The 22,580-nt window shown below is 47.9% G+C and overlaps 5 protein-coding genes across 5 annotated transcripts, besides 11 other annotated features; 1 reads left to right on the forward strand and 4 right to left on the reverse strand.

The window, feature by feature from the left end:
* Positions 1 to 579: 579 nt before the first annotated feature.
* On the reverse strand, positions 580 to 5,349 carry PVX_097795 (hypothetical protein; the record flags this gene model as incomplete). Its single annotated transcript, XM_001613169.1, has 2 exons — positions 580 to 1,628; positions 1,701 to 5,349. 2 exons carry the CDS (start codon positions 5,347 to 5,349, stop codon positions 580 to 582), a joined length of 4,698 nt encoding a protein of 1,565 aa, XP_001613219.1.
* Positions 1,403 to 1,553: a microsatellite.
* Positions 3,879 to 3,923: a repeat region.
* Positions 5,350 to 7,614: 2,265 nt separating the features above from the next.
* On the reverse strand, positions 7,615 to 8,634 carry PVX_097790 (3-methyl-2-oxobutanoate dehydrogenase (lipoamide), putative; the record flags this gene model as incomplete). Its single annotated transcript, XM_001613168.1, has 1 exon — positions 7,615 to 8,634. One exon carries the CDS (start codon positions 8,632 to 8,634, stop codon positions 7,615 to 7,617), a length of 1,020 nt encoding a protein of 339 aa, XP_001613218.1.
* Positions 7,751 to 7,831: a microsatellite.
* Positions 8,410 to 8,441: a microsatellite.
* A 300-nt stretch (positions 8,635 to 8,934) lies between the features above and the next one.
* Positions 8,935 to 8,989: a microsatellite.
* A 599-nt stretch (positions 8,990 to 9,588) lies between these two features.
* Positions 9,589 to 9,624: a microsatellite.
* Positions 9,625 to 9,821: 197 nt separating this feature from the next.
* Positions 9,822 to 9,853: a microsatellite.
* A 277-nt stretch (positions 9,854 to 10,130) lies between these two features.
* Positions 10,131 to 10,214: a microsatellite.
* A 771-nt stretch (positions 10,215 to 10,985) lies between these two features.
* Positions 10,986 to 11,009: a microsatellite.
* A 70-nt stretch (positions 11,010 to 11,079) lies between these two features.
* Positions 11,080 to 11,104: a microsatellite.
* A 1,235-nt stretch (positions 11,105 to 12,339) lies between these two features.
* PVX_097785 (ATP-dependent helicase, putative) lies at positions 12,340 to 14,502 on the reverse strand (the record flags this gene model as incomplete). Its single annotated transcript, XM_001613167.1, has 1 exon — positions 12,340 to 14,502. One exon carries the CDS (start codon positions 14,500 to 14,502, stop codon positions 12,340 to 12,342), a length of 2,163 nt encoding a protein of 720 aa, XP_001613217.1.
* Positions 13,891 to 13,916: a microsatellite.
* Positions 14,503 to 16,047: 1,545 nt separating the features above from the next.
* Positions 16,048 to 17,576, forward strand: PVX_097780 (hypothetical protein, conserved). The gene is made up of 4 exons (XM_001613166.1): positions 16,048 to 16,630; positions 16,826 to 17,024; positions 17,151 to 17,213; positions 17,353 to 17,576. The coding sequence occupies exons 1-4, from the start codon at positions 16,311 to 16,313 to the stop codon at positions 17,446 to 17,448; spliced, it is 678 nt and encodes a 225-aa protein (XP_001613216.1). The 5' UTR covers positions 16,048 to 16,310; the 3' UTR covers positions 17,449 to 17,576.
* Positions 17,296 to 20,146, reverse strand: PVX_097775 (ATP-dependent helicase, putative). The gene is made up of 4 exons (XM_001613165.1): positions 19,574 to 20,146; positions 18,825 to 19,441; positions 17,907 to 18,659; positions 17,296 to 17,707 (listed from the first exon to the last, which is right to left on the reverse strand). Exons 2-4 carry the CDS (start codon positions 19,397 to 19,399, stop codon positions 17,467 to 17,469), a joined length of 1,569 nt encoding a protein of 522 aa, XP_001613215.1. The 5' UTR covers positions 19,400 to 19,441; positions 19,574 to 20,146; the 3' UTR covers positions 17,296 to 17,466.
* Between the last annotated feature and the right edge of the window lie 2,434 nt (positions 20,147 to 22,580).

Consider the following 22,580-nt stretch of genomic DNA (forward strand, 5'->3'; position numbering starts at 1 on the left):
ACTTTTTAAGGTTGCGGGGAGTGTCTGCCAGGTGGGCGTCGGTTATTTCGCCCCTTGGCTAGCTGCACTCCAGCTGCCAAAGCGCTTCTTAACCGTTTGGTTAGAAGTATCTCCGCCCATGAACCCCCTTCAATTGTTAAACTAGCTGTGATGGTCATCCCCTTTTGTGGGGAAGAGACGTCTTTGCTTGCTTCCTCTCTGTGCTAACTGGGATGCACATTCCGGCAAAGGGTGAGCAGTCCTCAATTCTGCAAAACATGTGGGGTGAAAGCTTCGATCCACTTGTTCTTATGCCTTCCATGCGTATGCGGAGACGATTCTGTCGAAAGGTATCATCCCCCCCTCTTGGATGAGCCACCTGCCCAAGTGTGCATAACTGCAGTTGCGTCGCTCATTCGGGGTTTCCCACTGGTTGATTTTCTGTTCCTTTAGATTGCTTGACCATCTCATGGGAGGCGACCCTTCCCTCGCGTTACTTATAAATAATGGTGGGCTTCCCCCTTCCAAACAGGTGCCGCCTCCTGCGCGGTAAGTTTCATCTCCTACACACAGCCGCTACCATACAGGCCAACCTACCTCCTATTTTTCCGTGTACTCATGGGGCACCTTCTGGTGGTCCCTCCTTTTGCCCTTCATCTTCTCATTAACCGAGTCAATAACTTTTCTCATTTGATCTTTGCGATCCTCCGAGAGGTGCTCCTCATTATGACAGTAGACACACTCATAGGACCTTCGCCTGCACGTGCCCTTCATGTGCCCCACACAGGGGTAGCATATTCCCTTATAGTGGAGCAGCTTCGACGGATGGTAGGATGAGTGAATGTCTGCATGCTCTCTGTTGTGGCAATTTGGGCACCGATTCCTTTTTAGGCAGCCATTATTTCCAGAGAAGAAGAAGGTACACGGGTGGCAGACGCCCCTGTCGTGCGCATCTCGTTCTCTGTAGCCCACCTGCTTGACGTAGTAGAAATGCTTCCCCGTTTCGCGGTTGGCTTTGGGGGGATCCTCATCGGAAATTTTCCCTTCGGAAATCTTCTCTTTGGGGAGATCCTCTTTAGAAATTTCCTCCTTGGGGGGCTCCTCTTTGGTGCGGCCCTTTTTGGTGGTGTCCCCCTTGGAGAGCCCCTTTTTCGCGGACGCATCTCCCCCGTTTGCTCCATCTCCTCTTCCCCAACTGGCCTCCCCCGCGTGCGACTCATCGTGGCAGTACACACACGCGTGCATCGGTCTGGTGCATTCCCCCTTAAAATAATTCGCACACGGGACGCACAGCTTCTTAACGTGTAAAAGCCGCGAGGGATGAAACAGCGTGTGGGGATTTCTATGATCTTCGTGGTGGCAATTTAGGCACCTTCTCCCATTAGAGCATCCGTAAAACCCTATAAAGTAGTACACGCAAGGATGGCAGGCCCCCTTCTCATGTCGGCTCAAGAGGCTGTGATGGGAGGATAAGTTGTGAGTCCCTTGTTTAATGGGTTCCTCTTTCCTCCGCCAGGATTTGACCTCCTCCTTCTTGGTGAGCACTCCTTTCTTTTCGGATTCTCCTGGGTGGGGGGAGTCCGTGCGGTGGCCAGCATCGCTTTGGCTCTCGGACGGTTGGCTGCCTCCGCTGCTCCAGGCGGATTCGCCTGCGCGGGGGGCGCGCGAATGTGAGTTCGAGCTGACACAGTTTCCACGATTTCCACGATTGCGATGGTTACCACGGTTCCGTTCGTTTCGGCTGCACACTTGGCTGCTTCCCCCGCTGCTGGCGCGCTCAGGGGTGGAATACTTCCTGATGTGTCTCGCCTCCCGGTACCTGCCATTTGGCATTCCCTTTCCCAAAGTTGCGTCCTTCACGGAGCGCCAGTTATTATCTTCGGTAACTCCCTTATTTTTTATGATTGCACCTTTAGGGGTTCTCCTATCTGTTGCTTCTTTTTCCTCCTTCGTCGAAATGGGGGTACCATTGCTGGCATTTTTGCCCTCCCCTTTGCAGGGTAATGTACAATTGGGTCCTTCCGCCTTGGAGTCCTCCCCCTCATCTTCACGTTTACTGGAGGGGGGAGCTTTCTCTTCGTTCTGTCTCCCATTTGGCGTAGTTAATTTTTTATGAGAATCGGATAAGGCGCTTTTATTTGGACTCTTTGAATTCATTTTTGTATATACCCCTGATGGAGAGCGATGATCTCTGGCGAATTTCTGTTTCGATGCGAGTGTGGAGAGACTTGAGCTGCGTGTTCTGCTTTTTGGTTCCAAAGTGGAGAGACTCGAGCTGCGTAGCTGCCCCCTTGGCTTCGCAGCAGATCGAGTTGCACTGCCCAACTGCCCCTTTGGCTTGGCAGCAGATTGAGTGGAGCTACGCCACTGCCGCTTCGACCCCGAGGAGGACTGACTCGATATGCTCCCCTTGCGGGCCCTCCCTTTGGCCATTCTTTCCATCTGCCTTCTGTGCGACTCGTGATGGCAGTAGGCACACTGGTCCATTTCTCTGGGCGTTCCTGTCTGGTTATGCCTACAAGTGCCCCTAAAGTAGTCAACACATGGTTTGCACTTCCTCATCCTGTGGAGCATTCTGTAGTGGCACATGTAGCTGGACGAATTGCGGTGCTCCTCATGATGGCAGTTCCTGCAGTGGAGAGAGTAGTTGCACCCACTGGAGAAGTAAAAGGCGCAGGGAACGCACCTGCCTGCATCGTGTTCCTCTAAGGAATACGCTCCTGTCATCTCTCCGGTCATCATTCTTTGCTTCCTCCACGTTTTCCCCGCCACATGGTTCCAACTGGCCTGGCCGCTCCTGGGGATTCCCTTGGCCCGGCTTCGCACGTCACCCGCATCTCCGCTAGCACGGCTAGCACCGCTAACAGCGCTGGCACCGCTAACCCCGCTAACACCGCTAACACCGCTGCTAAAATCTTTGCTAATGTCTCTACTAACGTCTCTACTAACGTCTTTGCTAACCCCCCTGCTAGCATTTCTGCCACCCCCCCGCGCCCGCTGCGCATTGTGCGTTGGCACGTCCTGAATGATCTTCACCCTGCTGCTGACCTCCTCAATCTCGATGTCCTCCTCGCCCGGGCCCTCATCATGAAAGCTGCGAACGTCGTCCAGGGCCAGCTGACTCAAACTGTGGAGGTCATTCAAATGATACTTTGCCTCCTGCGTGGTTAGGGAGTCCACCCGTTTGTTGCTCTGACTGGTGCAGGCGAGGGGGTCCTTCCCGAAGCAGCCATCCCCCCCCTCGTGGTTGCTGCCTTTTTCGACGTTCGTGGAGACGCTGCTTTGGTCGCAGTTGTATTCGTTCGAGAGAAGGCTCCCAGGGAAACCTTCGTGGTAGCTTCCGAGATGGCTTCCAATGTGGCTCCCCACCTCTTGCTGCCTACCAAGGTGCTCCTCCTCTCCTTTCACCTCTCGACCCTGCGGGTTGGTCGTCCCCTCCTCCATCGCGCCATTGCAGCCATCCTTGCTTCTTAATTCCTCCCCCCATGGGTTCTCCCCCGTTATGAGGCTTTTACTTTCCCCTTTTAAGCCCCCCTCCGTGCATGCCACAGGCTCGGCGGAGGAGTTGTTCTTCACCTTATGGTGAAAATGCTTGGACGCATTTTGCTCCTCCTCTCCTTTTGGAAAGTCCGCTTCACCGGGTAGGGTTAGCGGTCGCTTTGCTCTGTGGCCTGCTCTGTCAAACATCTGTTGTGTGCCCAGGTCACTCGGGTCCTCTGCGTTTCTACGCTCTTCACCCTTCTCGCAAAAATTACTTCCCAAATGATGCGCGTGCTCCTTGGTATACCTCCCGAGTGGTGGTGCTCCCATTTCTTTGTCGTTTTTTTTCTCATCACGGTCGTTTCTATGCATCCCTCTTCTGCTGTGACTTCTTGAGTGTAAATACCTTTTGGAGGATTCCCTTTCTTGTGTGCTTCTCGTCAGTGGGTCCCTTTTCCTTTCACTGCTTGGGACATCCACGTTGGGGGGGCGGGCGTGCCTCCCCGCACTGCTGCGCACTCGGTGACTGCGCCGATGATCCTGTCGCTCCCTGCTCAGGTTAGAGGCGCGGGTACCGACGGTAGACTCCGCGTTGATGGAGACCGAATCGGTCACGTTTGCCTGGTTGCCCATAACATCCGCTAGTGGCGCATTCCCTGGTTGGCGTTCGTCGGAAAATTCCCCCCTCAAGGACGCCGCACACACACCCAGGACGTTCTTCATCTTAACGCCGTAGGATATGTGGTCCGTATCGTGGCAATACGCGCTGTCCTCCTCGCAGGGGCACTTCTCCTCATTAATATGGGGGCACACTTGACACATGTTCCTATCGTGCAGATAGGTCATAAAGTATAAATTTGAGTTTTTCTTTTTGTGCACCTCGCTGTGGCAGTCCGGGCAGTCGCCATTTTGTGCGCAATTGCCATTTTCAACGCAGCTGCCATTTTCTGCGCAGCTAGTTTGCGTTTTTCCAATAAGGAAGTAACTCCTGCAGGGTCTCTTCCCCTGTGAGTCGCACTCCGGGCAGGTCTCCACTTTGTTTCGCTTTTCTTCTGCTCCGGTGTCTGCACCTCCTTCGATGGGGCCTCCCCCCTGAATGTCATCTTCCACGCACATGAGTTCCTTCTCCATGGTAGCAAAAATGTTTAGATCGCAGATGTGGGTCTTGCCCTTCTGGAGACTGCAAAGCAGCTCCTTCGTAATCACATCGGTGTGCTTCTTCTTTTCATACAGATCATTCAGCATGTGGAAATACGTCTGACGTACTCTCGACGGTAAGTGCTCAACGGAATGGCAAAAATGGCACTCATTTTGGAGGAAACAAAAACCATCCCTAGATAGGTAAGAACAAACTTTACATTTGCTTCTCATGTGCAACATTTTATGCGGATGTAAAGAGGAATTTGTATCCGTGTGACTGTAATGATGGCACCACTTGCACCTGATGTTGTTACTGCAGACACTGTTTGGGCTACTAAATTTGAAGCAAGGGACGCACAAACCGTATATGTGTAAAAACTTCTGCGTAATGAACAGCATAATTTCTTCATCTTCATTTAGGTGAAAAATCTCCATCAGCGATTTTGTGATGGTACGTCCTTTCGCTCCGTAGAGGTCATTGAAATTGGCGATAACGCTATTTCGGTGTTCCCCTAATTGGGAGTACTCCTTCAGTTCGCATAGCTTTGACATGTTGGCCGTGTCATTTGTTCCTTCCTGGGGTGCTTTACTGTGGAAGGGTTTTTTCCCCCTGTAGGAGCGTCTTCCCCTGTGTGGGGGTCTTCTTCCGCCGTACAGGCTTCTCCCTCCCCATTGGGCGTCAATCGGTTCAGCGGCAGGGTTGGCCCGTTCATCAGCAGCGATGGCCATTTCGTTATGCGTGATGACCATTTCGTTACGCGCGGTGACCATTTCGTTACGCGAGGTGACAAGTTCGCCCCCCCCGTCGCTCCTCCTCCCAGCGGCATCCTCCATTTGCACTTCCCCCTCGGGGCCCAAGTCACATTTTGCGAATTCGTCCGAGAGGCACTGTCCCTCCATCGTTTGGCGAACTCTCTAAAGGGTCCGTGTGCACCTAACCGAGTTAGAAAAGATCCCCAATCTGCATAAACGTTTTGGCCACTGCAGGGTGTGGAGGGTTACAAAAAAGGTGTACTTGCTGGCCAGCAGGATTCCTTTTTTTTTTTTTTTTTTTTTTTCTTCCACTGATTTATGCTCCTATGAGGAGGCACTCCTTTGGAGTTATTCCTCCTCGTTAAACGTACACGGCGGGGCGCGAGATACTCTCGCTACTCTGCCGCCGCGCTGAATACACAAACAGGTTCTGCTCCCAAATGGAGGGGCGACGAAACGCACATGGCTCAAAAGTTACACAGCCGCGCGGGGAATGTAGCGCCCTCTTCGCAACAACGTTGCGGTTGCGCGTGAAGTGGAGAATTCTGGCGAGGCAGCTCTCACGTGATTGAAGTTACGCAAGGGAGGACAAAAATGGGGGAAGCAAAAATGGGGGAAGTAAAAATGGGGGAAGCAAAAATGGGGGAAGCAAAAATGGGGGAAGCAAAAATGGGGGAAGCAAAAATGGGGGAAGTAAAAATGGGGGAAGCAAAAATGGGCGTAACAAATTTGAGGGTACGCAAAAATGTGGGTACGCAAAAATGTGGGTACGCAAAAATGTGGGTACGCAAAAATGTAATATGCCAAAATGTGGGTACGCAAAATGTATGCAAAAATGTAATATGCCAAAATGTGGGTATGCGCGATGGCAAAATGCACTTCCCTTTACGCACAAACCGGAAATACAGCTGCTCGCGAATCGCTCGCTCGCATGCCAGTTCTGCACCAGAATCTTCAACTGCACCTGCGAGCAACTTGGAAGTTACCTAGCACCGAGGCATTGCATCTCCTTTCGTTTTCAAATGCGGCAGCAATTTCCACCTCCCTGCTTACGTTTCCGCTTGCCTCTTCTCTCACGTGTGAGAGAATCCCCTACATGAAAGACTTAACTTTTTGGAGAGCCCTGCGGTGCGCGCTTGCATGTAAAGTCCCCAAGAAATTTTTTTTTTTTTTTCCAACCCCCCTGGGTATTCTTTTCCGCACCAGAATTATCAGGTGCACAAAAACAAAAGTTGCGAAGGGGAGCCTTGTGGTATGCCGCTTGCCTTAGGTGGTTAGCTCTTTCCCCGCCTTTTCCACTTTACTCTCTTTACACTATTTGGGCTTGCTCCCCTGTTTGGGGTAACTGGACCGCTTGAATGGGAAGCTTCACAAAAGTTGAAGGCAAAATGGCCGATCATTTTTTTTGGGAGCGCGGTGCTTTTTTCCGCGTACACTTGAGTACGGGTGGTGGGCTATCCCAACTGCTGTATTTTCTCCCCGTCAAAGGGGGCCCCCTTTTCTGCGCATAAAAAATAGTACCTTTTGAAATAGCTGACACTACCACTAGAGAGGGGGGTTCCCATTGTGCGGTATTTTTGGCCGAATATATGCAGGGCACGCACTTGCGTGGGTAGGTTTACGCAGATTTGTAAATATAACCCATACGTGCATAACTTATCATGCATACCTGTGCGCGGCGGAAATGCGCGTAGGCGTAGTGTAAAAAAAAGGGCTAGCGAGGTAGGGGGGGAAACTTGCAAAATGGCAAGTGACCCGTACGATGGTGTCGCCCATTTTGCTTTGCACAGGTGCTTTGCCCCCTCCAGGAGCGCGAGGCAAACCATTTATATAAAACGGGAGCCCCACCCCGTTTTCTTTGTTTTAAAAAAAAATGCACCCCGCGGGGACGTAAGCAAAAGTGTGGCTTCCAGTTTGCGAGGAGCTTCTCCTTTTGGGGACGAACAAAAGAGAGGAAACTTACTCACCCCCCGGAAAACATTTTGGGGGGTAATGCAAAAAAAAAAAAAAAAAAAGAAAAAGTGCGTATAAATGGCCCAGGAGTGGATACCCACTTTGCGTATCACGCCGAACGGGGCAGCACTTTTACAAATGTGGCTAAGCACATCATCTGCTGAGTAGTGGCAGAGCAAAAGGAAAAAAAGGGGGGGCACCTTTTTGCATGTATACAATATCATGCTCGCCACTTTTTTTTCCTCTTTTTTCCCTCTTCTATATACCTGCGCAGCGTGTGGATGGCCCCAACCCCCCACATACACACCCCTAATTGGTCATCATTTTTTGCGCCTCATAGACCACCTTATGCTCGTCGGGCATGTAAAAAGGTTCGTACACATGCGGAAATGGAGTATCATACCCGCAGACTCTTCTAATCGGGGTGTGCAAATTGTAGAAGCACCTTTCCTGAATTTTGGCAGCAATTTCGGCTCCAAACCCATTGGTCACTTGGGCCTCGTGCGTTATTAAAAGGCGTCCTGTTTTTTCGACCGACTTTTGAACAGTTTCAATGTCCCAAGGAATGATCGTTTGCAAGTCGATAACTTCGCAGTCTATTTTGTGCTTGGTCAGTAAAGTATCAGCTGCCTTCTTCATTTTATGTACTAAGGACCCCCAGGTTACGATAGTCAAATCGGTGCCTTCTTTCACTACATCAGCTTTGCCTATCTCTAATTCGTACGCCTCCACGGGGACCTCACAAACGGATGATCTGTACAGAATTTTTGGTTCAAAGAATAAGCAAGGGTTGGGATCTTTGATGGCTGAAAGTAGCAACCCCTTTGCTTTGTAAGCGTCACTAGGTACAATAATTTTAATACCAGCTGCGTGTGCAAAGAATGCTTCTGGACTTTGAGAGTGATAGAGACCTCCATGGCCTACTGCACCCCAGGTTGATCTAATAGTCAGTTTGCCCACATCGAAACTGTTTCCGGACCGGTATCGATACTTGGCTACATCATTCACTATTTGATCAAATGCGGGGAAGATATAATCTCCAAACTGTATCTCTGCGATGGTCGTAAATCCATTTTCTGCCAATCCGATTGCAAAACCGATGATACCTTGTTCACACAAAGGGGTGTTAAAAACTCTTTTATTCCCATACTTGTTTAGTAAATCTAGCGAACATCTGAATACCCCTCCAAAGGCTACATCTTCCCCGAGGAGTATCGCATTGGGGTCTTTTTCAAACACGTTGTGCATAGCTGAGTTGATTGCTGTAAACATGTTCATTTTTTTTTTCTCCCCGTTACTTGTGGTGGAAAGAGATCTGAACGCATGCATCATCGTGCCGCAGCACACAGCGGAGTTTTTTGTTCCACCGATGCCTCCATTTTTGTGTAAGCCATTTTTTAAAAAATTTGCTACACTCCGTAATTCCCCCTTCATTTTTTTTCAAAGTCCAAATGTCAAAGTGTAGAAATGGTACCTAAAAGGAGGTTGTGTATATCTTGTCGTGAAAATTGGAGCACTACACTTTAATCTGTGTTGCTATGTTAACCTCTGTAGGGGGTATTTTTTTTTTTTTTCTTCTTAAATAATTAGCGAATTTATGCCCTTTCAGGATCTTTAAAGGTAGAAATAAAATTCCCTTTACAGTGAACTTCTAAGCGAATACATTCACCTTTTTATTCGTCAAAAAAAAAAAAAAAATTGCGTCAATTTTGAGGAGTATCGATGGGTGGAGGAAATTAATGCGGTTGGTGAGGGGAATGGAGCACCTCCCCCACTCCTTCCCCAAGTGAGAGAGCGCATAAACAGGAAAGGTACATGTGTATAGGCACACCTCTGTGCTTTCTCATTTCTTTTTCTTTGTTTTGTCAGTATTTCCAGAAAGGGGCTTTACCCAGTTAGGTACAGTTCGGCATAATTATCAAACAAGGGGCGATGTAACGAGGAAGAACACACACATGTTCCTTCATAACTGTTTCGTTTTCATTTGTAGCGTTTTAAGCGACTCTGTTTCGTTGAACTTTTTTACCTTGCAGGTGCATAATGGCTATTTTTTTTTTTTTTTTTTTTTGTTCATAATTTTGTATTCCCTGTTCAGGCAGTTTAGCACATTTTAAGTAAAATGCACCTGAAATAGCTGTATCGACAAAAAATTATGAACAAAAAAAAAAAAAAAAAAAAAAAAAAAATAAATAAAAAGGCTACTTTTACCCTAATGCAAGACTGCACAAGTTGCCCTTTGCCGAACTGTTCAGCCGGGGAATAAGAAGCTCTCTCCTTTTCTTTTCCCAAAATTGACCTGTTTGACCCTTTTGCATGTAACATAGGAGAGGGGGAAATTTATAGAAAAGGACTGAATCATCCCTTTTGGCAGGGCGTCCCATAAATGGAGGGCAGCAAACTGCGGAGCGACGAATGGAGATACATTTTGCACCGCTCATCGATCACTTTTTCCCATATGTAGCAGTCGCTATGTATATTACAACGACGGACACAACGTACAAAAAAATCAGCAACAAAAAAGTTTTCCCTGTGTTGGTCAGCTCTACGAAAGGAAAAATTGGAAGCGGTTACAGTGGAAGTGATCAAACGTGAAATTATTAAAAGTGCGCGAGGATAACAGTGCGCGCTGACACGTCGATCGGGTTATTTCCCAAACTAGACAGCGGGGTGCACTTCTCGCAGAGTAAACATGTGTAGGTGCACATGTGCGCTTCACCCGTGAGGGCGTGCTGCTGTTCCTTCGCTCTGCTGAGCTGTTCTCCTCACCTTGCGGCTTCGAAGGCAACTTTGTGTTAATAAAATTCAGCGTCTCGATTAACGACCTGCCAACCGATCCCGAGGCAAAGTAAGTGACCATAAACTGCTTTGTCACTTCCTTCTCGTTTAAGTACTTCTCCTCAACTCCTTCCCTCTTCGCAATAATGAACTGCCCGAGCTGTTTTACATATACCAGCAAAATGCCGTCGTGACACTCCTTGTTTCCTATGCCCCATTTTCGCAACAACTTTTGGGAGAAACGTTCTACCGCTTTCTCATAGGAGCTGTTTTTGCTGATGACAATTTCGGGGACCAGCGCGACTGCAGCCTGATGGAGGGGAGAAAAAAAGTGCCTAATATAGCGCCACTGTAAAGCTGTGTATACATGTGTGCATGTTTATGAGGAGTGGGAAGGAGCCCCGTTTTTTGCCAATCACAAATGGGGGAAGCACGCACATATATATGTGTATGCATATATGTCCGCCCGTGCGTTGGCCCACTTGGTAGTAAAACACCCCCTTGTTGGAGCACTTGTGGAAATTCGTGTCCCGTATCTTCAGCAGAGCCGCCTCAACTTCCAGCTGCTCGCTCAAACTCAACAGATGGGAAGGGTCACACAGCCACGTGTGGCTGATCCTGACAAGTGCGCGTGAAGGGGCATACGTGTGTGCGCATACGGGGAGATACACACCTATGAGTATTCCGCGTACATTTTTGCGTAAAGAGTGAACGAACGCGGGGATAGCAGATCTCCATGTGTATATATTGTGTGGCAGCTACCCTAAGGACAGGACGCACTCCTCGGGGTTAACGAACGGGTCAGGGAAGGAATGTTCGTCGTAGGGTTCACCTGCGAGGGGGTAGTTGCTGTCGCGGAGGGGTGCAGTGCAGGGCGGTGAGTCGAGAAGCGCGCGTTGGCACGGTGGGAAGTTGTCAATGGCGCATTGTCATTGCCCTCTGCATGGGCGTCGAAAAGCTGCGAAGGAGCGTCTCCGACAATCGCACTACTTCGTTTGGTCTTAACTCGTCATCCGCCGCGAGGTCTTGTATCAATGGGTACAGCTCCTTCTCACCGGGGGCCCTGTGGAACGGAGGCAGCGAAGCCACATGGAAAAGGCGAAATGGGGTGAGACGAGTGGTATGTCTTCCCATCCCCGCTCCGTTGCCATTACTGCACCTTCACTTATTAACCTCCGAATGCATGCACAGCTCCTTCTTTTTTGTGCGCACCCAATTGTGCTTTCTTACATGTGCTTGCTCTTCCCAGGGGCGTCCTTGAAGTAAAACTTGTGGAGCAAGTCTAACTTCTCGCATGAGCAGCATTTTTGCAAAAAGAGAAAAAAAAGGAAAGGCCAGATTGCCACAAAGGGAACTTTCATTTTGTCCCCACGTGGTATCAGATGGTTTGAAAAACTTCACAAAAAGAAAAAAAAAAAAAAAAAGGGGACAAGCAGCACAGTTGGGCGAACAAAAGTGTGAGCAGAAGGTGGAGACAATAACGTACGAATGAGCAGTGCCTGTGGGAAAGTACTCCAATTTTTATTCAGTGGAGGGACATATACGTATGGCCTCTTTTTGAGATTCCCTCCTTCGATGTGCAGTTTTTTTTTTTGGGGAGTCTCAATGTGTTGTACAAGTTAGACATAAAACGACAAGGCGATAGATAGACTATAAAAAAAAAAAAAAAAGTGGGTAGGGGAGGAACATTCTGCATGCAGGTTTCTCATCTGGTGGGCACTTCGTTTTTCACCCGCTTGAGTGGATCAGCGGTGTGTGGCTTTTTTAAGCGGGGGTATTTTCGCAGGTCTTCACCATTTTGCAACTTCGCAGTTTTGCCGTTTCGCTGCTTCACAGTTTTACCGCTTTACCGTTTGCTTGATCACACGTCGGTGCGGCGATACGTAGGTGGCGCGCCCGCTTGAATAAGGTGTAGTTACACAAAAAAAAAAAAAAAAAACTCCTGCACATGTAGGCGGTGCAGTGGGTAAAAAAAAAGGGCCATTTGGGCCTCCGTCCGGAGTGGAACCCAGATAGGGACACACAGGTGAAGGCTCCCTAACTGAGTAACCTGCATGTGGCCACCTTTTGAAACGGTTCGATGCGCCCGTTGCCCCATTCGGTGGTTGACGACAAATGAGGGGAAAATAAAAGGAGGTGGGAGAAGAAGACGAAGCAGATGACGACGCGGGGGAACACCTCAGACGGTCGCGCACAGGTGCGCTCTCAAGCATTACGCAGCTGCTCCAACTGCAGATCGGCACGGACAGCGGCTACACGTCAGTAGTAGGAGGGCCTCCTCCTGTAGGAATAGCGCTTCCTGGGGTGGTACCTGCTGGAGGAGTGAAAGTCAGACGTCAAGTCGACGTGCTCGGGGATGCTCCGAGCCACAGTCAAGTCGAACATATTCCTATGGCCCACCTTGGACATGTTGTTAAAATTTTGTATGAACAGTTCAGCTATATTTTCATTCAAATCAAAGTAGGAAGAAAATCTATCCCGTGTGTCAATTTTAATTTGTAAAATTTTGTTAAACGTATTTACATTTAAATCGTTTGAAATTTTGTTCACCCAGTAGATAATGTCGTCTTCGTTTTTCCACTTCCTACTTTTGTTAACAAAGCTTAGGGTGAGCGTTTCGGATAGGCCATTAATGAGGGATCTCTTCTTGATGTGTTCTTTCTTCGAAATGATGGCCAAACATCTGGCCACCAACTCTGTCTGGTCCATTTGCAGCTGGGTACATTTTTCTATCAATTCGCTAGCAGTTTTGTGAAAGAATGGCAAAACGGATGGGTTCACATTTTGGATCTTTTTTGACGCCATGGTAGATGCAGATGTGAAGACATCTTCATTGTTTGGCAATTGTTCGATGGAAAATTTGATTCCGCAATTCTTTTCGATCTTTACTAAGTCTTGTTTATCCTCAGTTGAGAACAACACAACGGAGATGCCTTTTTTGTTTGCTCTTCCCGTTCTTCCAGCTCGGTGTATATAAATTTCTGCGTAGTTGGGAGGGAAGCACTGAATGACTAAGTCGACGTTACTTATGTCTAGCCCTCTAGCGGCAATGTCCGTGGCTATCAAAATTTGAAACATTCCCTGGCGAAACCGCTGCATTGTGTGTTCCCTAGTCGTCTGGGCGATGTTCCCATGCAGCACGGCAAAAGAAAGAGATTTAAAGGACCCCTCGGAGCATAAGATATCCGCTTCTAATTTCGTTCTGGTGAAGATGATCACCTGGCCTCCATTCGACTTGACCAAAATGATATCCTCCAACAGCAGAGCCTTTTCCTTTATGTCGTACGGCGTCTTTATCGCAATGTGCTTAATATTTTTGGACGTCTTGTTGGAAGAATCAACCACGTCAATGAAAAACGGGTTCTTCATATACTTAGAAGAGATGTCTTTAATCCAGGAAGGAGTCGTTGCAGAGTAGAGCAAAATCTGCGCTTCCTTCAAATTAATGTAACTTAGTATTCTCTCTAAGTCATGGGTAAACCCCAAGTTTAGCATTTCGTCAGCTTCGTCCAACACCAAGTATTTTATATTTTGGAGCGACAAGTTTTTTCTCTCCAAGTGATCGATTATCCGACCAGGGGTTCCTGTTAAAATTTCTATTCCTTTCCGCAACTTGGCTTCCTGATATACGTAGCTTTCTCCTCCATATATTGACATAATGTTAAAGTTGTAAAATTGGCTTATTTCTTTGAATGTGTTTTCTACCTGCTTGGATAGTTCTCTCGTGGGTTCTAGTACCAAGATGGACGGGTTCTTGCTGTCATCTGGCTGGTTTGTGCCTCCAAAATGGTTGGCACTTTCTAAGTGCGGTGTGGAGGGAGATACCCCTTCTCCGCTCCTCCCCATTTTAACTTTGTACAACTTCTCCACTAGGGGAAGGGCGAAGGCTAGGGTTTTCCCCGAGCCCGTTTCGGAGCGCCCTATTATGTCTCTCCCCTCGTAAATGGGCCTGAAGCTCTGTGCCTGGATTTTCGTCATCTGATTTATGCCCTTGCTGGATAGGAACTTTGCGATGTTTGGGTTTATTTCGGGCACGTCTGCAAACTGGTTACTCACGCGAGGTGAGCAGTTCTCCCCACCGCTGCGTAATCGGTTGTGCTCTCCTCCCCCAGCGTGGCTATCTTCATCAACACTTTGCCTCCCCTCCACGCTCGGCGCAGCTTCGCTCGGGGGACCTGCAACCCCGTGGGCCGATAAGCTCCCCCCCCCATGGTTCGCCCTTCTCAAAACAAACCGCTTCTTAACACTCGCGCGCGTTCCGCTCGGGGAGATAAAAAAGCTCTTCCTCACACAGTTCGCTGTCCCGGCGCTGTTTGTCTTATGCAGTCGGACATTTACACATAAAAGGAGCAAACACAGGGTCACACGGATTTTTAGTGTTCTACCAACATGGTTAAGTATAGTGAGAGGTGAAGATCTCATGCTTTGATGGCCTATTTCGGGGGTGCCTCTTTTTACGGGGGGGGTGGTCATCCGCGTAGGGAGCAAAACGGACAAACTAAACAGGGTAATATGAACCAAGCAGGCGAACGGAAGAAGTGGCGCCCCTAACGCTCCGCATGTTTTTTCTTCTACCTTGACATGAGAAAACGGATGTAGCTACTCCCCAAGCGCTGTTTCGGCATAAGTCAGAGATGGAGGATGGCACATATTCCAACTGGGGTTATATCGCACCGCGTGGGGGCTGGTACAGAGGTAAAGCCGCTTCCTTGCGATGGGTCGTTGAATTAATCAGCTTAAGAGAGGGAGCATTGTAAAGGGAGATGGATGGAGAAAAAAGGAAAAAAAAAAAAGGCGCAAAACTGGGTCAGTTCGCAGCTGCTTCGGGAGCTTCCCCAAAATGGAAGGAGCATGGGCAGAAAATTGTACAATTATGTGCCGCGCGTATGCATAAGTTTATACGCATGCCCTCGTGCGTACGTGCAGTCGTGGCGCAAATCGAACGGGTGAAGCGAAAAAAAAAAAGGGAAGGCCAAGTGTAGAAACCTCCGTGTACCTGCCCCTCGGCTGAAGCAAACTTTTCACTGCCGAGCAGCACAGATTATGCAACGTTTTTCGGTTCACTTTTGCGAGATGGAGAATCTACCCATTTTAAAATTAGCCATTTTTAAAAAAAAAAATCGTCACATTCGCGAAGTCACAATGAGAAGGTTGTCAAGTATTACCCCCGAGTGTGCGCTTATGTTTATAGGGCCTGTTGGGGGTCCTCAACATTTTTCTCGCTGGATATTTGGGCATCGACTTTTTTTACCTCCCCAGGAGTTTGTTCCTAAAGCTAATCGGTTAACACATTTTGCGTGCTTCATGTGGGTGTACTGTGAAGCGGCACCTCTACCGTGCGATACGAACGCTTCGTGGTCCCCATTTGAGGGAAGGAAATCTGCCGAAGTTGTTGACGTGCGCGTTGTGCGGGGCATGCGGAGAAGAGGCCCTAATGGGATGAGACAAAAAAAAATTCAACGGAAGTTCACTCCGTGTTGCTCTTTTTCGCAACATTTGAGTGTGTCAAGTTAACGTGTATAATGTTAAAAAGCGACATTTTCTACCACCCTTCAATTGTCTAAATGCAGCGGCAACGGTTGCTGTCGCCACAAATTTCGTTCCCTTTTCGCATGTTGCACACTTCTGCTAAGTTAAAGACGAAAGGAACTGCCAACACCTGTGATGGTATGCCACGTCAGGCATGTCCTCGTTCTACCGCTCTATCGAAAGTGCATGTTGCGGAGGTTTTCCTTATCCGTATGATCAAAATGGATGAAAAAGGGAAAAGCACAATAAATCACTAAAATTAGGAAAAAAAAGTATGAACAGGAAATGAATAAAAAAAAAAAACAGCCAAATTCGCGGCAAAATTGGGTAAAAAAGTATGAGCAGGAAATATAAAAAAAAAAAACAGCCAAAATTGCTACAAAATTGGGCAATAAAGTATGAACAGGAAATAAAAAAAAAAAAAAAAAGACCTATAATGCGCAACACAAATGGTCACAATTTGCACACATTTTTACACACCTTAAAATGTCTTGTTCTTAGCTTACACGCGTTGTGGCAGAAGCAACGGACGCCGTCGCTCAGTCTACGTCTTTACTTGAGAGCATACTTAACCAAAGATTTGCAACATTTACCCGCGCACATTGCTGGGTACCCCTGTGTGTGCTTTCTTTTGCAATCCTGTTCCTGCTTGAGCTGTACAATTTTAAGGCTTTCCCTGTATACCATTTTTGCCTTCCAAAATGGACGAGAATAAAAAGGTGTTCTACAGCTACGTTGACAACATGCACAGGAAAAACGAGGAGATACACAAAATAATGGAAATGAAGGAGAAAATCAAAAAGGAGGAACAAAAAAAAATAGAGGAGTCCCAGCGAATTATCAAAAATAACCAAGTTTCCATAGACACCGTTGACGATGCACACAAAGCTAAGGAGCTGACTTGCGTAAATTTAAAAAAGGAAATATCCATCCAGAAAAGGAAGCTGCAGAATTTGAACACCCTCTTGGGAGAATTGCCCGATGTTATCCAGGGAGAGGAGGAAAAATACAGCGAATTTAAGTATTCCTTAAAATGTTGAAAAGGGGCCGTGCATGTATGCCCCTTCCCATTGTTGACCTTCTGCGTGGTGGTTCTGTTTCCCATGCTGCACCCATTGCTGCACTCTTTGCTATGCCCATTGCCATGCCCATTGCCATGCCCATTACCATGCCCATGTTGTGGAAATTGTTCCCTTCGCTTCTTCCCCCTCGGAAGGAAGAATTCCCGCAAGGAGATAGGCGAACTGATGAAGACCCTGGAGTCGCCACTTTACACCGGCAGCGCCGATGACGTTTGGGACAAAATAAAGGAATGTCAGTCTAATGCAGATCAACTGAATAGTGCAATATACGAGGCGCATGGCGAATTGGCACAGCTAAACATGCAGTATAATAGTTCCAAGGAGAAATTCAGAGTAAGTGAAAATAAATTATCTTTTTTTTTTCCAGCAATTTTTACCTTGCCGCTTAAGAGTAGCATTCTCTGCGTAGGGTTGATCTTCCCCACCACTACTTTCACCAAACGATCGCTGTCTCCATAGGACCTCGTCGAGGTAGAGCGGAACAAAAATAAGAAGCTGAAAAAGATATCAGCCACGCTGCAGGTAGGTTTATCTCTCCCTGAGGGGAGGTACAAGCCGAGCACACTGCTCTCCTAGCGCATGCGCCACCACACAGGCCCCCACTAATCTAAATATAAACTAATATAATCACTGCACATTCCTTTTTCATAAAAAAATGCAGTTCATTCAAAATTTAAAAAAAGGCACAAATGGAAAAGCAAACGACGAAGGAGATTTAAAAAAAAAGTTGGAAGAAATAAACGACTTGTACAGGTAACTTCTTTGTATTATTTCTTCACCCCTCAAGCGGGTGTTCCGTAGAACTTTGGGGATTTTGTCCCGCCTTCCCTTCCCCCTGCTTGGATTTTTTTAAGTCCCTTTTATAATTCTTTCGCAAAGACCTTTTCCTGCTAAAGATGTCTTCAAATTTGACGTTCTTTTTGTGAAGCTGGTAGATTTTCATGGTTACCAAGTTGTCCGAGTCATTAAAAAGGTATATGTCTCCTGTGCTGGCTCCCCTGGAGATTCTTCCGTTTCTGCGGGTGGTGGGGCAGCCCCAAAGGAAGCCATTCACATGAAGGGGGGGAAAGAAGAGCAGCGGGAAAGAAGAGAAGAAGAGAAGTAGAAGGTAAACGTGCATTCCGGTGCGGTTTTACACGGTGTGTCGGTCTGTTTATGCGCCCATTCGAGGAGTCGATGGGGGGTCTCCTCTTTCCCCACGCTCTCACCCCCTACCTGTGCGTGTACACCACAATGTTGGTGGGGGCGTCCAAGTGGAACAGGTGGGTAATTCCCTTGATGTCCACCCCCCTGTGAATTATGTCAGTAGTCACGAGGATGCACCTCTCTGAGTTTTTGAAAATGTCCAGAATGGCAAACTGGTCTTCCTTCTTTAACGACGAATTGAAGAGGTAGATGTCCTCAAAAAGGGGGCTCAACTGACTATATGCATTATTGCAGCTAGTAAGGGTATTGCAAAAGATGAGAGTTTTTTTGTAATTTTCTTTCGACATGATCCTTTTTATGGCTTTTATTTTTTCACTAACAGTGTATGAGGGCAGATTTACAAAGTGGTAGTTCACAAGGGGGTGTACATTGTGCAGGTAGTTTGTCTTTATCAAAACGGCGTCTGTTACGTATTTGTTGATTTTCTGGTACACAGATTTTTTCCCGTTATTGCATAGGGTGGAGGAAGTTACTATGGAGATGTATTTCGTGTTGGCTAGCTTGCTCATCTGTTGGTAAAGCGCCTTGATGTGTTTCACAAAGGGGTCGTCGAACAGGACGTCCACTTCGTCCATTATAAGAAAGTCTAAGTTTTTGAGAAAGGGAGTTACTGCGTCTTCGTTTTCCTTCATGTAGGTGGCGAACTTCACTGGGGAGGTGATCAGAATGAGGCTTCCGTTAGGGTTCAGGTTCACGGGGGGTACGGTTGTTACGGGGGTTACAGGGGTAGGGTTCAGGGTGGTGCTTTTCACCTTGACGTTTCTGAGGGGGGGAGAAGCGTGCGGTGAGGAAGAACCGTGTGGTGGGGAAGAAGCGTGTGGTGAGGAAGAATCGTGCGGTGAGGAAGAATCGTGCGGTGAGGAAGAAGCGTGTGACGGATCTGCTTCTTTCAGCGCACCCCTTCTTGCGAGACGCCGCTATACCCACCTGGAGAGGCGCCGGACGACTTGGAGGCACTGCCTAGTGAGCAACCCGCTGTACTGAAAAATCAAGACGAAGACTCTGTTGTGCCTGCTGGACTGTTTCAAGATGTGGTTCAAAACGAAAATGATGTAGGAGAGCGTTTTGCCAATCCCATTTTCAGCACCGATGATGACGTTTCGCAGCATGGGGAAGCACTTATTATAATACTGCAACAGGTCGAACTGGATGAGTGACGGGATGGTGATGTTATTTTTCTTCAACTCATCAACTAGGGTTGGGTGGACAAGCAGTTTGGAAAACGTTTGGTCCTTCTTAAAGAAACAGGTCCCTCCATTTTGGCCACCTACTTTTTCATTTTTGCATAGAAAGTGTTCAACCGTTTGGGGGTGCACACTGTTGTAATGCCGCTGCGAATTCCTGAAAAGAATAATTTGCTCCTCCCCTGGTTTCACATTTCGAAGAGTGCCTTTTCCAAAGGGGAGGGAAGTAGAGGCTACTTTGCTGAGGTGGAAGGTACTTACTAAATTGGGCAAAATGGAGGGCAAAAAAAAAACAACTACAGAAGGCGCAAAAAACATAATAATTCTTGGCTCTTAATATTTTTCTCTTCAATTTTGTCCCTAAATTCCAGCAGGATGTAAAAGAAAAAAAAAAGCATGCAGAAGAAGTGAAGCGACACGTAGAGGGACAGGAAGAAGGACAGGATCAGCAGGCAGAGGTAGAGGGTGAAGAAGCAGAGGAAAAATATGTACATGAAAACGACGCTGGGGGGGAACATCATAGGGGGGCGCGCGGCGAGGAAGCACAGATGAGCGGAAGCACGTATGGGCGCAAACATATATGGGTGTAATCACGTATGAGCGGAAGCACAGATGAACGCAATCGCGTATGAGCGCAAACACACATGTGTGTATGGCGTTATTATTGGGGGAGACAGAGGTAGCCCACTCACGCGGCACTCTGTCCCCCCTCCAGCACTGCAAGGGGGGCACGTTCGCCTTTGCGAAGTAGTTGCGTGACTTGTCTGAGTCTCAACAACTGGTTTGTGCCAGGTGAACGCTGCGACGTGTGTAGCGCGGGGGAATGAAGAAACGGAGCGCCTTCACGAGTGACTGGGCGTGACGTCCATTCAGAGTTGGTACAAAGCGGTGTGTGGGGGCGTTTTTAGAAGACTGGACAGGGACGCGAGAGGGGCAAAAGCGGGCAATCGACAGGGAAAAGAGGCGAACAGGTGTGGCGGCGAAAATGGGCAGAGGTGGAACAGCGAAAGTGCGAAGAGGTACGCTAGCGAACGTGCGAAGAAACGTGGCAGACATTTTTTGTTTGAATTTCCCTCAACGTTGGAAAAAAAAAAAAAAATTCTGCGCGTGTGCACAAAAATTGCGAAGGAGAAAAACGCACTGCGTGGTGCACATAGGGGGGGAGGGGCAAAATGTGTTTTCCCCAATTTGTCCGCTAATTTTTCGCGTGCACCTGCTTTGTTTATTTTTTCACCTGTGGATTACTGGTAAAGTCCTTTCGTCGTGTTGACAGAACATTGTTCGTGCTGAGGGGTTGACGGGTTGACGGGTTGACGGGTTGGGCGAAATGGGTCAGGTACAGTTGCGCGCCGTTTTGTGGGGGGCAAAAGCGCGCAGAACTGTCTTGGCACTCTCACGAAGCGGGAAGGTGGGGAGATAAAATGCCGATTGATGGCACAGTGTCTATAAGAGGTAGTGGGGGAGCGCGCGAACCCCCGCGTGGCGCAAAACGAAAACGAAACTTACCTTTATGAGGGGAGAATTACACATGTCATCACTGCAAAAAAATTGTTGCCTTTACAGCAACACAAAAAAAAAAAAAAAAAAAAAAAAAAAACCCGCAATTTTGAAACAGGTCGGTCGAAGAGGTGACCCAAATGAAAAGGGGAGAATCGCAACTGAAAAAAAAATCCGGCGTTATAGAGGCCTCTTTCTTTTTTCCCTCCCTTTTTAAAAGAACAGTGTCATGCAGAAGGGTTCATTGTGTAATTTTCGTAATTTTTTTTTTCTTCGTCACGTTGATCGCGGGATATAAGCAAGATTATTTTGTCCCCCTTTTTTGGTATACCCTTTTGGGGGAAAATACGTGTGAGAAAAAATCACTGTTTTTTTTTTTTTTTTTTTTTTTTCTTTTTCAGTGCGCCTGATGGGCAATTTAGAAAAATTATAAAGAAGGCAAAAAAATGTGAGGAGAGAGCCAAACAGGGCTGTGAAAAAGGCACCAACAGGGGAGCGCGCGCGCTGGGAGGCGGTAACCCCCACTGAACGACCACCCGTGGAGTAGCCAGCCGCGCAACGAACAAAATGCGAAAAGGCACAAACACAAAGTGGGATAGACGTAACAGCGCGTGAAAGAACATGGCGTACTTCTCCGACTTTGCGAGAAAGTGCGATCTGGACGGATGTAGGTACCATGACTTTCTCCCCTTTAAATGTGAATACTGCGGTTTAAGTGTACAAAAAAAAAAAAAAAAAAATTTAAATGTCCGCGCTGTAAAGCGTGTGATTGCTGAGCGGAGCATAGTAGCCATGTGCAGCGTTGGAAGGACAACATGATGAGCGATTTTGTGTGTGTCCCCAGCGAAAGGGCACTTGCACACTGATGAGGCATCGCATTAGCTCGTCAACGTTTTGGCACCCCGTCCTTTCAGCAGCGCGTTAATAAACATGCTAACTTTTTTGCTACCTTTTTTCTTCCCCCTTGTCAGTTTTGTGAACTGCACAGGAACATTCAGGACCACTCCTGCGGCAAGTCCAAGGCTGCAGATTCCAAGCGAGTCGTCCTGTGCGACCACTGCAATGGGGTTCTCCCAGACGTAAGTCAAGAGAGCGCGCTGTGGTGGCACACAAGGCAGCACACATCGCATCACACACGGCAGCACACTTGGGGGTGTGCTTATCTGCGCCATTTTTCACACATCAGCTGACTCACTCAACTGCCCGCGCCACACTCAAACGCCCCTCCTTCAAAATTGCAGAAAGACGAGGAAATAGAAAAACACCTAAGTCACAAGTGCACCTTTAAGAAGAAGAAGTCCCTGATGATGTGCGGCAAGAAGGGCTGCAAAACGGTGAGGAGGCGAGGCTGGCCCAGTTGAAAAAGTGGCCAAGCGGAAAGATAGAACGGGCATCAAAAGATGTTCCAAATGGAGCAACCACGCCATGCGCCCGTAGAGGGACCCCCTTTGAGTGAACACACGTTTGCGCGCACAATTAAGGCTACTCACACGCATAGGAATAATGAAACGCATTTTACTTTTCCCCCCCTTCCTCTGCCGGAATAACCGCCACACTCGTCAGGCCCTGAACGGCATCAACAATTACACCTGCAAGAAATGCAAAAGGATCTTCTGCCTGCCCCACCGCTACTTCGACGCGCACGGGTGTGTTAAGGAGAACTCCAAGAAGAGCTTTTTCGAAAGTGAGTTGAGGCAAAGCTGGGTTAACCGCAAGGTGCGCCCACCCGTTTGGCCGTTCTGAGTGTCTCTGTGTCCATTCGGTTGCTGTATCGCTTAGAACATTAATTAATTAATTTTTTTTTCCTTTTTTTTTTAAAATAGAGTATTTGTTTTTTTTGTAGGCGTCCGAGAATGTAGGGTGCCCCCTCGATGTGAATGGCTCCACGTGGAAGGGCGAATGGGCCACAGGGGGTTGTTCGTTTGGTGCAACTGACCCGTGTGTGCATAAGTGGGGCTGCCCTCCAAGTGAAAGCCTGATGTGTGCTCCCACCTGTTCTGTT

Source organism: Plasmodium vivax, chromosome 10 (assembly GCF_000002415.2).
Source record: "Plasmodium vivax chromosome 10, whole genome shotgun sequence".
Lineage (NCBI taxonomy): Eukaryota > Apicomplexa > Aconoidasida > Haemosporida > Plasmodiidae > Plasmodium > Plasmodium vivax.